At 36.8% G+C, this 14872-nt stretch overlaps 2 protein-coding genes across 3 annotated transcripts in view; both read left to right on the forward strand.

The window, feature by feature from the left end:
- The first annotated feature begins 689 nt into the window (after positions 1 to 689).
- LOC144451186 (uncharacterized) lies at positions 690 to 10236 on the forward strand. The gene is made up of 8 exons (XM_078141985.1): positions 690 to 790; positions 4572 to 4752; positions 5802 to 5864; positions 6554 to 6671; positions 7490 to 7700; positions 8331 to 8599; positions 8810 to 9047; positions 9915 to 10236. Exons 1-8 carry the CDS (start codon positions 690 to 692, stop codon positions 10123 to 10125), a joined length of 1392 nt encoding a protein of 463 aa, XP_077998111.1. The 3' UTR covers positions 10126 to 10236.
- Positions 10237 to 13168: 2932 nt separating this feature from the next.
- Positions 13169 to 14872, forward strand: part of LOC144451117 (guanine nucleotide-binding protein G(s) subunit alpha-like) — a 17637-nt gene continuing 15933 nt past the window's right edge. Inside the window, exon 1 of one of the 2 annotated variants that reach the window (XM_078141889.1) lies at positions 13169 to 13337. Coding sequence is in view for 1 of the 2 variants with exons in the window: in XM_078141888.1 (XP_077998014.1) it covers positions 14012 to 14042 (31 nt within the window). In the remaining variant the exon portion in view is untranslated. Of the gene's footprint in view, positions 13338 to 13965; positions 14043 to 14872 lie in introns of those variants that run through there. The other variant, XM_078141888.1, reaches the window with a different exon arrangement.

Consider the following 14872-nt stretch of genomic DNA (forward strand, 5'->3'; position numbering starts at 1 on the left):
CACTATTTCTTGTGAGACTTCATAATGTTTTTGATTTTATTATTTTTCTCTCGAATAAGTAAAAACAAGTTTAGGGTCGGCGTGAAAAACTAGGTGGGGTCAGGTAACCGGAACCAAACAATTTTTTTTAGAATTAAGCTTATTCAACTATTAAAGCCTAGTATGTACATCAACTAACGTCAACAATTCTCCAACAGAATTTCAATCACTGATTTAATCAGTAGATGTGGTTTTAACTTTCCAAAGTCTGATTACATGAATTGCATTAAAATAATCTCAACGTCCTTCCACTTTTATTCAGACCCCGAACAATTCAACGGAAGTGAGTGTGATGTCCAGCGTTGTAGCATGTGCCAGGCCAAAGAACGTCTCACGCCGACTCCACGAAACATTCACGTGTACGTCATGAACGACATGAAATACAGCGCGAACTCCTCAACTCCCTACCGTTCACGTGCTACAATTTTCTCCCAACATGTTTAACGGAATTGAGGCGTGTGTCATATTCATTCACCAATCAATTATCCTCGTTATTGTTATTTTAATTTTCCTTGTACATGATCACTCGACGATGTCGTGCAATACATCTTTCCGGATCATTCACTATTCTCAGCTTAAAACTTACACACTTAAGGTTAAGCTTCTTCAACACGACTTGCTGTTCGTGCCGAGACAGTCTATCGGAAAACATGAAAGGTACGGGATACAGCTGCCGGTGGGCCATCGTTATACTACTCGTAATAACTTCACTTTCTCCACTCGTACGTGCAGCGAGTACATTCGTTCCACGGTAAGTGTCCTTATGCTATTTGTATACTACTAATACTACTACTACTACTACTACTACGTAGTAATAACCCACGTGGGTTACGACCGTACCAAAACAAAGCGTGTGAATCGTTCGTAGTATGAACATGAATTTGTAGACATCCCATAGATGGAAACCATTGTGGGTGGCTAAGTAATTCAAGCAAAGATCGACCTACTTATTGGGTCAAATATTAACAACATGTTTAAAATCCGAAAAAAGTTTGTAGTATAATTCTGGCGACAATAGTAATTGTACTACATAGTACTACTACTAGTAGTGTCAGCGGTAATATGTAACGCTAAGATGTCTCTATCAATCATGTACCGCATGGCAGTTACGGTGTAGGTATATAACATGTAAATAACAGACTAAACTTGGGGTATTGTATCCCAAAACTGAGTTCTGTGATTTGTGCATTCTTTTCTGACTATATCCTGACTAAAACAAAACTGAATATGGAGATAATATTTGCTCATTTTTTTCAGGACGTATTAACCATAAGTCATGCATGAATTTGCATAATTAATAGTTACGATAGTTTAATTATCATTTTTAGGGTATTATGGTCAGCTACTAATATTTATTGCAAAATCACAAATAAATAGTTACTAATTTCAAAATTTTATTTAATAATAATATAAATCCACCAAAATTTTTTGTATCACTATCACACCATCAGGTGTATTTTCTGATGATTTTATGTTATTTTCTCAATGGGAAAGTGTCCTTTAGTACCAAGATTCAAAAACTTTCAATCTGAAAGAAACTGATTAGAGTATCCACGAAACACATTGAAATATAACTAATATGATGCAGCACATGGCATTTTTTAAGATTATTACAAAATTAGTGAAATATCAAAATCACTTAATTGAACGACAAGCTTAAGAAAACATCACAAAATTAAAACCGGTGCGACTGTTGTCGGAAATTTGGCGGGAAGCTCTGATACCACCGGCAAACGATTACAGATGATGCAATAGTTAAGTTGTACAAGAATTCGACATAAGGTCACAAGCTTACATGTAGGTCATATTTGACTTGCTCGCATGACCATTCAAACTATTCTCGAATGAATTTGAAAAAAGTCTCACTTCTTCCACTGGGACATAGGTTGTGCATCTGTTCAAAACAAAATAAAACTCCGCAAAATATGAATGTATGAAAGATTGAGTTTTTAGAATTTTTTTTTTTTTAAATATTTGAGTTAAAAAATTCATTTTTGTTTTTTCAAAAGTGGCATGTATACTTGTATATATAAGCACTGATGCAAGTTTATCGTAAGCTTATTGAATTCATGATTTATCAAGTAAATGCGACCACAAGACAAGATAAGTAATATTTGTGTAATATTTATACTTTTCATCATTTTATATTCGGACCATCTCATATTATGTACCTTTCCTCATTTCGTTATTTAGACCCATACACACCATTAGGCCTAATAAAAAAATTGTGTGAATCGGAACCAAACAATTATTTATTTAGGCCTTACGGCTGGCTTTTACTTTGGAAACAAATCATGTGTTTTTCCACAAAGGTTTGAAAGTCATTGTAACAGAGGGGAGAGAGAGAGAGAGAGAGAGAGAGAGAGAGAGAGAGAGAGAGAGAGAGAGAGAGAGAGAGAGAGAGAGAGAGAGAGAGAGGGGGGGGGAGGGGGGGGGAGAGAGGGAGAGAGGGAGGGAGGGATCAGGCAAACCTATATGGGTTTCCCAAACCGTATTGACTCAGAACCCTGAAAAAATACCTGCGGAACTCCGGTCGACTTAACACTCTGAACAAAAACTCCGAGTGATACATAATAGTTTTACAGAAACCGTTGTCGTGTTGTATTTTTATTTGAAAGATAGCGGGAAGCTAAACAATACCAGTAAACAGACAAGATGATGCAATATGTATACAGGATCCCTTTTAGCTTTCTTAGTAACCTGAAAATAAGGTCATAATTGAATAAAAGCATTAAGACTCACCGACAGACGTAACAAATCGACGACACAATATATACATGAGTCGTCCTCGTGACTAATTTACATGAGTTTCTTAGTTATGAATTTAGTGTGTTCTCTTTTTGCTGATCTGTTCACCCGAGGTCTGGCTTTTTTTTGTAATCTGTGATCTCTTTTTGTTACCTATGATGTTTTGTAATCTGTGATCTGTGTTTGTTACCTGTGATGTTTAGTAATCTGTGATCTGTTTTTGTTACCTGTGATGTTTAGTAATCTGTGGTCTGTTTTTGTTACCTGTGATGTTTAGTAATCTGTGATCTGTTTTTGTTACCTGTGATGTTTTGTAATCTGTGATCTGTGTTTGTTACCTATGATGTTTAGTAATCTGTGATCTGTTTTTGTTACCTGTGATGTTTTTGTAATCTGTGATCTGTTTTGCGACAGATCGCAAAAAAAAGTGAATAAACTCTTTTTAAAAATGAGAAAAGACTGACAGGTCCTGTCGAAAAAAGAGAACATCAACAAAACCAAGTAAAGTATGATTGACAACGTCAGGCTTCGAAATCACAACCTTTCATGTAGACGTTGGAGAGACGCCAGTGATCCAAGCTCTCGAGTAAACAAGAAAGACACAATTATTTGAAATGTATGCTTTCAGGCTAACCCTAATACAGTAATAAGTTTGATATTTTGATACTATCTGTACGTACTTTTTATAGGTCATAATATTAATATTTTTCATTAAACACGGGTTGTCACAAGGTTGCTTGAAGAACTGTCAGTAACATTTGCATCTGCTGTCTGATCGGCTAAATCTAGTATTACATAATTTTGTATATACAATACTATCCTATGACTCCTGTACGTACTATATTCATCTCTGCCTAGTCTTGAGGTCACAGTATGTATACAGACACAAACTTTATATAATAACCCCTATATGACACGCTGACTTTTATATGACCGCAGTTTATATGTACATGTACATGCGCCTTGTATATTTTTGCTTTTACTGTGTTAAAAATAATTTTACCCCACTTTTATTTAAAATTATGATAATGTGAGGGGTCATCACTAAGGTGTCACTATGTATATTCTTAATAAATAATCTCTAGATTTCGCATTTCTTATTTCTTCAAAATGGCTACCAAACACTGTTGGAAAATTATAGATTGCCGATTTCTTTGCGAAACAAAATGATGAGCATTGACCAAGTTTCTTTAATTGTTTCAAAAGATATCAGGAAAACGTTTTCACAAGACTGTTTTAGTTATGCAAACTACCTTCATGGAAATTTGACAGGGTCTCATTCTCTGAATGTGTCCGTAGAGGGCACTGTGTTGTAAATCAATTGTGATCTGTGCTGTCGCCTGCTTCTCACTTAGCTAAGCGCAAATATTTATGTGTAATTTCGATAACTTGGTTAGCCTTGGGTAATGTAGGTAGGTAACTTGAAGTAGGTTTTGGTGGATTGGTTGATAATTCGGAGGTGGGTAGGCAAGACCAATGAAATACTAGGTAGTAAAGGTTTGATATTCAAGAAGAGATCAGAGGGTCATGACATTGGATTTGTTTATGCCATGTCATTACTGACATATTTTTTCTCAAACTGCATGTATTTAACAAGTTTATGGGAGGAAAAACTAGAAGGTAGGTAATCGTTCAGACTTGCAATCGAAACCACACATAGGAATCTAGCTCATATCTTGGCAGGTAGGTGGGTGGGTGGGTAGAAGGGCAGGTAGATTGATAAATATTTCATTTTGTAGTTTAAGGTGGAATATAACGAAATTTACATTATTGTGTTTCATTAGTTTACACGATAATGGAGACGTGCGTCTGAAGGGTGACAAAGAAGGAGCAACAGACAATCCCAATTTGACTCTCCGACCTGAACAAGATGCTGAGATGGTGTTCCGACCAGTCGACGGCCACATTAGACTAGGAACGGTGACTTTCACGACAAGCGGTGATTTCACGGTTAAAGGCGAAAAGGTAAGCGAAGTTTATCAAGAAATCGAAAATTGATAAAGAATGTTCATGGACTCTTCATTCACGGTATCACATGAATATCTATTCACAGTGTCCAAACATTTTATCGGAAGTGGAACCTAAATTTTCCCTAATGTTTCTCGTCAGTGCACCTGACAACCCTGACGATGCTAACCAGACGTCAGTGAAATTTGGGATTCTTTTCCAAGACATGTTTATACTCTGAGTAGAAATTTTCAACTGATAAAATTAAAAATTAAAAAAATTGTTTCAAACGACATTTGTACCATCATGAAATATTTATAGATATCAAATTAAAGAAAAATATATATTTTTTTAAAGTGGATATTGTAAATTATCTGTTTGTCTTTTACTTACATTTCTCATGATCCGACCGTCCCTATATTTCGTCAATCAGGCGAAATAATAAAAACAATTGACGCCATCAACGGCAGGATTAGAAAAATGATCTCACAACGTCACAGATTGTACTATGGCGACCCCACGAATAAATATTATCGTTTATTGCTGAAATCTGGGATTTTTAGAGAAAACAAATGATTCAAGTTTCCTTCTGACTTTATTTGTCATTTCTAAGTCATTGGGACTGTTAAAGTATGATTATGAACTGAAAGTATCACTAACATATACACGTACACTTATTTTCCCTTATTTTCACTTTCAAGATGAAATTATCAACAATTTCTATACATATAGTGACAAGATTATCCCCCCTCGCTTACTCTCTCCCCTTATACCTCCATGCTCTCTGTATCAACAACGAGCCCCCATAAACGTGTTGTAGAGTTCCGTCTAAACACAGGCCTAAGACCAAGAATTCTTGTGTACGCCATGCAAAAGAAGTGAAAAAAGAATGACTAACCTAGCCTTTACTGTTTCTTTTTCCACCGCAGATGAAGCATAAACACTGGAGGTAATAGTGTCGTCATTGCTACAATATTTCTCCTCATTCATTTCGTTATCAATTTGTTTGCCTAGTCTGAACCACCGTACACTGTTAACATTAACCCACTTTATTTTGTATTTTGAAGGGGTCTTTTGGTCCTGTTGGTGTGCCAGGAAGGAAGGGATCCGTAGGATTACAGGGACGAAAGGTAGGGCGTCAGAAGTGTCTGTGTCCTCTTACACTAAGCTTAATGACATACCGGACGCGTTGATGGTGTAAAATGTTCTGTTGTTTTCATTGTAGCAGAAAAATGCAATGAGGAAATAAACTTTTAAACATTTTGCAGTTACTCTGTTTTAGAAAACACAAATCCTAGCATTCTCAGTCATTAAAATCAGTATAAAATTGGGTCAACGTACAAATATTTGAAATAGAGATATCGAAATGATTATGAAAATTAGGCCTTCTCACAATCCAATATGGCCGCCGAATACTATGTTAAACAGGGCCTATGGAAAATAAACTACATGTATTAGATTTCCTTGAAAACAAGATGGTGGACCCAAAATTTCTTTTCTTGTTTCAAAAGGATCAGAAACAATTAAGCTTCCATATTGCAAAGTTTGGAGATATTTTTTTTAGACTTCGGTTTTTCAGTGAAATTTGTCCCCGAGGTGCATTCTCCCTTAAAACTAGGTCCTGTGGGACAATACCAAATATGGATTTATGTATGTTTGTAAGTGCCTTCTTTGCTCATTTCAACATTTCGTAACACACACGTGCACGTTCGCCATCCCTCAAGCGGTCCTAAGCTAGGCTGTATTCTATCTTTTGGTTTCAAAATAAATCACTGATGTATTCAGCGTTGATGACAAGACTTTTCTTTCCTCTTGAAAGGGAGAAATAGGATCCCCAGGTTATTGTACAACGGACGGCCCACTTATGGTTCAATTTGCAACAACTGAGGCAGAATGTCATAGTGGAAATATAGGAATGGTTCGACTTCATCATTCAGGTGTGTATGTAAATTGTATGCTAACGGACATAGACTGGCGCAAGTCTCTGGTGTGTTTTTTCACTCTTTTAAAGAACAAGTCTATGTCCGTGTGTTATAGTGTTCACCCGACTGTTCCCAATCCGAGACTCACTTGTAGGTCGCTTCCACACACTGAAAGAACATAATTATGGGGTTTTTTTAAAAAATGTTTTCAATAATATTCACTCACGACCTGAGTGAGTGATTATAACTGTCGAATGAACACTAAGCCAAATAGACTACTAGTAACTGGCAAAAATATTTTTAAAAGTTGACCACATTTCCCTATTATCTAACATGCACCTTACGACATGCCTGTTTTTAAGCCCCATTTTTTTCAGTGAAGTTAAGCAGAGACGATGTTTTCTTTAAACCTACACTAGCTGCAACTTTAGTATTTTCATCAAATAGCCAAAGATGTACCACGTACGTATGTACATGTATGTAAATGTATGTGGTGTATGTATGTATGTATGTATGTATGTATGTATGTATGTATGTATGTATGTATGTATGTATGTATGTATGTATGTATGTATGTATGTGTGTGTGTATGTATGTGTATGTATGTATGTATGTATGTATGTGTGTGTATGTATGTATGTGTGTGTGTGTGTGTGTGTGTGTGTGTGTGTGTGTGTGTGTGTGTGTGTGTATGTATGTATGTCAACTTTGCATTGCATCTACAGTATGTAGAAGCCGAGCGTTCACAATGCACTATTTCAATGCAGAAATCACACTCTTTGCACAGATTCGAAATTATGGAATGTAACAAAGTAAAAATATTTATCTTATAGGAAACAGTCTTGATATTTGCAATGGACAACACTGGAGACCAATTTTTGCGACCCCTATGGACGTGACCAATCCCAATCCCAATCTCAATCCAATGCCAGTTCCAGTAACTAGTAATTATAATGTTAACCGCCTTCCAAAGAGTTGTCTGGATGCTCGTTTTAATGAAGGAATCAAAGCCGATGATATGTACTGGATAAATCCATTTCATGGGTAAGAAATTTTATTTTGATAAGACGTAAAAGGGGCTCCCAAGACAACTTTGAAGTTGCTGTAGTCTAATAAAACAAAAAGTGCAACTCTAAATACTTTGATGTCTCGATTCTGAATAGTCCTGAGGACAGATATCTTCGTAGTTTGTATTGGAACAACTTTACCTTCCTACAGTTTAGAAGAAGCGCAATGTTGCCTCCGTCAACGTTAGCGATGATGGTCGGAGGTTATGTCATCCCTGTTTGTTCGTATGTATTGTAATTTGTCTCAAACGTTCACTGATGGATGAAACTTTGGCCCTTTGTTTGTATTTTGTGTGTATAGAAGTTTGTGAATTTCTAACATCATCTATTGAGGGCGCCCTTTTTGGATTTTGCTTGAAGAATAATTCAAGTTGTGGATGGCTGTGCTTTGATTGCCCTCTAGTTTTTGTTTTGCATTCTCGCAAGCCAGGGCATATATTGAAACGTCACAAGTCACACAATGGAAAACGTATGTGAGGTAGCGCTAGCTGCCGTAACTTTAAGGGAAATAGTTGCTGCCGTAAAAAGGACAGTAGTTTATGACAATGTAGTATATAGTATCATTATGTTTGACGACATGCCATATTTATTTTGTTATCTACAACAGAGATGACAAACAAAACGCCATGCAAGTATACTGTGATATGACATCAGCTGGAGGTGGCTGGACTCTCGTTGCTAGGGTAACCGACGACTTTGCCTGGATATGCCCAGAAAAGAATGGAAGGAAATGCACCAACTCAAACGTCGATCCACGAGAAGCTAATTTATTCCATAAAATCCACGAGAGGGAGGAAGTGCAGCTGGAAGATGGAATGGGTGCCGAAACCGGTGTTCATCTCAATAACGCTATCATCAGAGATCTCTTTATTTCTGGTGAGTTGATATATATGATAATATAACAAGTTCATAATACTAATTCTCAGCAAATGTTGGTAAGATTTTTGCAACGAGCCAGACAAAGAAACGCAGCAATTTTTAGTAAGATTTCTGTCACTCCAGGTTTCGTTCCGTTTCACTTGTCATACTTCTTATTGTATTTGCTTGGACAGGCCTTTGAAAATCTATATTTTTTTTACTTTTCAGGTCGTCAACAAATTCGTTTTACCTTCTATGCAAATGAGGGAAGTTGGCAAACGACGGACGACGGTTATGCAAGCTTCCCTAAACATAAACCCAATAGGCTATTTACTGAGGATACATGGTCGTCGTACAGTAAAATACAGACGGACTATACGTGGAATATTATACGACAAACCAGACGAAAGAGAAAGTTTACTGCAGAAATTATTTGCTGGGGTTACAACGCCAAGGAAGCGTACAGGTAAATTTCATACATTTGTACTAGATTTACGGCTCGCGTCAAGGTCTATATTTTGAATTGTTTTTTGTTCAATTTTGTTATTAAAGTGACACAACTTATTTTACAAGTTGTTTTTTTTTCACTCAAGTGAAATATTTACATAAAATCTAAATGAAATTCTTCTAGTATACTGCATGTCGATGCATACCTTCAATAACATTACAATTGTCTTCAATTGTTAGAACAATAGATTGCATAGTACTTAGGGCTATCCATGACATTTTTTCATACGTATCAAAAATTACGTCATTGGCTCGTATTGTAAGTTATATTTTTGATATAAGGTATTTGGCTCTTTGCGTTCAGTCAATTGCAAGTGATGGTTACATATATTTCAGTACGTAAAATGCTACGATTGGCTTTTGAATATGCAGCTAAATTCCCCCCCCCCCAAGACTTTAAACTCAGCTTGTGCCCCTTTAACATCAAATATAAATAACCATGAAAACGTGAAATTTACCGATACTAATATTGCAAAAACCAAATTTGCATTGATTTCGTACTACAGTCAATCACTGACGAGCTACTAATGTGCTTTAATAAAGCATCATCAACAGCCAATCCCTGACGGCCTTGTTAATTACAACTGCAAGGGTGGACATAAAGTGTCCCTTCGACGAGCCGTCCCATAGCAAAGTAGTTTCTCTTGATGCGGTAAATTCTACGAATTTGACAATTCGTTTTGAACAGCACTAGTGCAAATGTGAGCTCAGTATTTCAGGAAAGCACAAGATATATAAAATCAAAATTGGTGGCCTGAGGTTAAATATGATAGATATCATAAGCCATTACACTTTCTCATTCGTTTCTCCCGTTTTCGACTTTCAGATATTTTGATGAAGGACTGCATATGGGGAGCCCAGCTCAGGGCGGGAAACCCTGCCACCTAGCAGCAGACGACAACGAGATTATGCTAAAAAGTCACTACGCCAACACCGATAGAAGAGGAGAATTCGTCTGGAGCACAACGCAGTATGGCTTTCTAAATTCAGAATATGTTCAAGTAGAAAACAAAAAAATTGCGATCTGGGTTAGGTGATAAAGAACTAGCATATCGCCCTCTGTTGACGAGAGGTTTGGTTCCCAATTATCATTTCACTTCGGTTTTCATCTTCAAACATTTCTATTTATTGTTAAGTATTACATTTGAGTCAAACTCCAAAATGTTGAATGTGAAATTGTTTACTCGACAGTGACTTTAGCTCACTATTATACACGCCAACGACAAAACCGCCAATCATTTCACTGACATTGATACATTTATCAAGTTTAACTTATTATTTATTATTGTATCTCGATGACCATTTGTGCTCCTCGGCAATTTTCTTAAGTTTCAGATCACCACTTTTTCTGGAATTCAGTCACATGCATATTAAATGAAACTTTTCAACTTTGAAAGGATTAATTCCTGCTTGTAAAGAAATACACCTGAAATTGTATAATTGTCTTTTTAGCAATAAAAACTCTAGTAGAAACTTGAACTATTTGTATGCTGATTTACAAAGCACCATTGTATATCTGGAGAAGGGGGGGAGGGGCAGTGCCATTAGGTCCTGGGTCCCAACCAGGCACAGTCACAAGCCAATGCGACGGAGGCGAGGGTGGTGGAGGGGATGGCGCTCCTCGGTGTCTTTTAAAATTTGTTCTTTTTCCTACTCTACCTTGGCTTACCGGTCGTACTCTCCCCATGATATGTTGAAACCCCCCCCCCCCCTTCCTTCTCGGTTTTTTCTCCTCATTTTATTATTATTATATTGAAGTGACACAGTCCGTAAATAAGACCCCAATTGCGGTGTACGTACATAATACATACTACAGCAAACTAGTGTCTAACTTACAACTAAAACTGTCACGGGGATTGTTATTAGGCCTATACCTATTAAGGGACCGACAGCCTGTAATATTAGTTACTTTATAGTATACTTTCTAACTTCTACAAATTGGTAAATCATGTCTCGTATAAGTGGCAGACAGCTCTAACCAGGTATTCAGACCTGATTTTATGTCGCTTCGCCCTCAAGAGGCCATGTGAAAGGGGTTAACAGATGAGTGGGGGCGCCCGGTCACACGGCGTACTTTACAGACAAACATTGTGTAAAATAACACATGAAATTATTTCTCACATACATGTACCAAAAATTGATACTTTCGAACACTGTAAACCTCTTTGTTGATATTTAACTAACTCTAGACTAAAAATTTATATGGTGACCCCCTGATTTGTTTGGATAGGTTGGAGTTTTCGTCAAAGTACCAGTATTTCCGAGGATCTTTCTGGAACGAGTAGAATTTACGGCAGGGGGTCTGGGGAGAAAATTGTTGCTCTCCCAAATCAAAATTGTAATGGAAAACTCTGCCAACTAAGTATCTCAAAGTATAGATTACAGCCCACGTGTAGTTTATCCATCTATCTATCTATATATATATATATATATAGATAGATAGATAGATAGATAGATAGATAGATAGATAGATAGATAGATAGATAGATAGATAGATAGATAGATAGGGAGGGAGGGAGGGAGGGAGGGATAGATAGATAGATAGATAGATAGATAGATAGATAGATAGATAGATAGATAGATAGATAGATAGATAGATAGATAGATAGATAGATAGATAGATAGATAGATAGATAGATAGATAGATAGATAGATAGATAGATAGAATCTCTGTAGCTGGGAGGGGGCTACGAAAAATCTTGGGTTCATTTCGGGAGTGGGTCATGAATTTATTTTGATATCGCGAAGGGAGAGCTGCGAGTTTTGACCAGAATATTTTCTCCTCAGCCCCCCCCCCCCGTCGTAAATTCTGCTCGTTCCCTTATAATGGTCAGAGTATTATTAATATGTATATGTGGAAATCTCTGGAGATCAAGAGACCGTCATTTCCACATAAAACGGTGTTGTTAAATCACAGATTAGTCATTCCAGTTTTCTACAGTGTAAATTAACAAACCTGTGTACCAAAGGTTACGAGACCTGTTTATCGCATGGTTGACCCTTGACCCTGCAGGCGTTCACGTGCCTTCTTTTTAGATAGACTCGGAGTCCCATTTTTAGCAACATACATTGCTAAATATGTAAAATGAGTAAATATTAATATGTAAATTACTGAAATTGACATCCTTGTATATTTTAACACTATAAAAAATACTATCATAAACAGTTAAAATAATTGTAATATCATTAATTATCTGATGTAGTTCACCTATATTATCGTGATAATCATGGAATCCGTTGGGATGAATGGATGTGTAGGCGGGGGAGTGCATGGCTGTATGCCCTAGATCTATGACACCCAGGGAGTGGGGGCAATTAATTATATTTGTCGATCTACCTGTCTGCGGATGTCAAACATTAACGCGTTGTCTGACAGCGTTGTTTAGCAATCGAAGAATGCTAAGCTCGTGTGCTGACCTTTACAGTTATTTTTAGCAAAGAGGTGATCTCTATTATTCCGAAAATAAACTGTCTTCCACACTGAAGAGGGTTTTTATTACACTAGGAATACTTGAAATGTGTAGTGAGACAGAAAGTGTACATAAGGCCTAAACAAATTGTTTTGTTCCGGTTACCCTACCCCATCTAGTTTTTTTACTGCTGACCCTAAACGGTTTTTTACGCATTCGAGAAAAAAAAAATCGCGAAAAAACTCTGAGAAGGTGAGAAGAAATCGATAACACAGAGACCATATGGAAAACAACGGAAAACATAACTACCTGAACTAGACACTCTCATATAGAAAAAATATATACCTACCCCACCTATTCTAAAATTGAGCGTAATCGGAACCACATAATTTTTTTGTTAGGCCTAAGTCTAAAAGGTGTTTTTATGATGGGACGTGTATTTGAATATTTTTGTTTTTAATTTAATATTATTATAATTGATTTTCAGCCCTAGTCTTGCCGCCACCTAAACACTTTCACTGTAATCGCTGATTGCTCGTTTTGAATTGAAAAAAAAAGTACCGATTTATCCAACGCCTTTATCATGCAAATAAGAATATGCTATTTTTAGAACCGGTTGCCATTTTTAGAAACATCTCGAATCAGAAATAACCTGTCTGAAAAGAAAGTATTCACAACGTCGCGTTGAAATTGTAAACTGTTCATACAATATTAATGTGTTACGGTAATTTTCTTTGAACGAATCAGTGAGTTGTGGTGTATGTTGGGAGCTATTAAGAAAGCAGTTTTTGAACGAAGAAATGAAATCCGTCACATGAAGTGTCGCCGATGGTTTTAAGGTGAGTAGTATGAATCAGAGTTTGAATACGCTAGAATTCATCAAATCTATTCCTTATCCCCAACTTTCCCTGCTCAATAAACAATTTCTCAATCAAATCAAACTGACAAGTGGACAAATACTAAATAGATACTAAGATAGCCTAATCAGTGGTTCATCTCCGATTCCATCCACCCCTGCAACATACATATTCGACATACATATTCGATTTGCACCATCATGGGTCCCTTTGCCTTCTCCAAGATCAACACTCGCCTCGCCAAATTTGCAAAAATAAACACTCAATAACGTTATTCAATGAGCGAATAACACAGAAGGTCACTATAGCCTGTGCCTGCACTGTAGTCAACAAACAAAATCAAACCGTGTCCTGCATTCATTACGTTTTGTTTCTTGTTCTATACCGGGTTTGTACTCATTCAATTCTATTATAATATAAAGCTCGCCTAGGCTATAAATAGTGATTGCAACGGTACACAAACGTTTACGTGGGTGTACGGTGGTTTTATGGGCGAACACGGTGAATAGGGGCATTTTGTCCACTCACAATGCAACTTTGGGCGGCCCACTATCTCAACTTTGCGTACACACCGCCACGACCTTTAACCCGAACCGAAACATGGTGTCTGGGTCGGTATCACAAGACGAAGCCTTTTCGCGAGATTGTTCCACAATATGTCATATTTGGCGTTAAAACAAGTCAGAGGTACGTGCACTTGTTATTAATTCTCAGCGCTCGAGTATCAACCATAGTCAAGAAAATCATAATTTACTAGATCTGTAAACTGACACAGCTGGCTGTCGATCTGAATACGTATCTAGACTGCAATCGATAGCAGTATCGGATTGCTGGTGTAAACTACAGATTGAAGTCGTCCTTCTATTTACAGTGGATGTACTGAATATACACGGGATTTTTAAAATCAAAAACAACACTCACAGGTAATGAACCGACATATTGGTAAACTTTTGGTACCTTAAAAAAAAACATTACTTTATACTGAGATTATCCGCCATTTCTAGTTCCTCTAGTAGCTGTTTGAGTTGATCAGCTGTTTTGGTTTTAGTTACTATTGTAATATCAATGCAGTCAGAATGTCGTTCTTAAAAATGAACAAATTATAATTTTTGTCTCAAAAATTAAATTGTTGACGAATTACGTGCGGAAGAAAATGTGAATTTAATCGTCGAATACAATCACCTGTCCGCCACCGGGAGCATGAAATATCACACAGTGCGTATTTTATTTAAGAAGTGAAACCAAAACATATTCATGAATAATGGTATGCAGTCGAGTGCTGTTTGGTTTGTGGCATGCGGTGGAATTACGTACAACTTCAATGAGAAGTTTAACACACTAAATATGCGAAACAGGTCCTAGAATATTGTACAGTTGAAGGGCTTCAATTTATAATTGTGTACACCTTCAAATTTGTGTTAGTTTGTTTTATAATGCGAGATACAACTGCAGACAACTAAGCATTGACAGGAGAAACTTGTTACAAACAGCGAAAGTAAACAAATGAATTGGATTAA

This window comes from Glandiceps talaboti, chromosome 21 (assembly GCF_964340395.1).
Source record: "Glandiceps talaboti chromosome 21, keGlaTala1.1, whole genome shotgun sequence".
In the NCBI taxonomy this organism is placed as follows: Eukaryota; Metazoa; Hemichordata; class Enteropneusta; family Spengelidae; genus Glandiceps; species Glandiceps talaboti.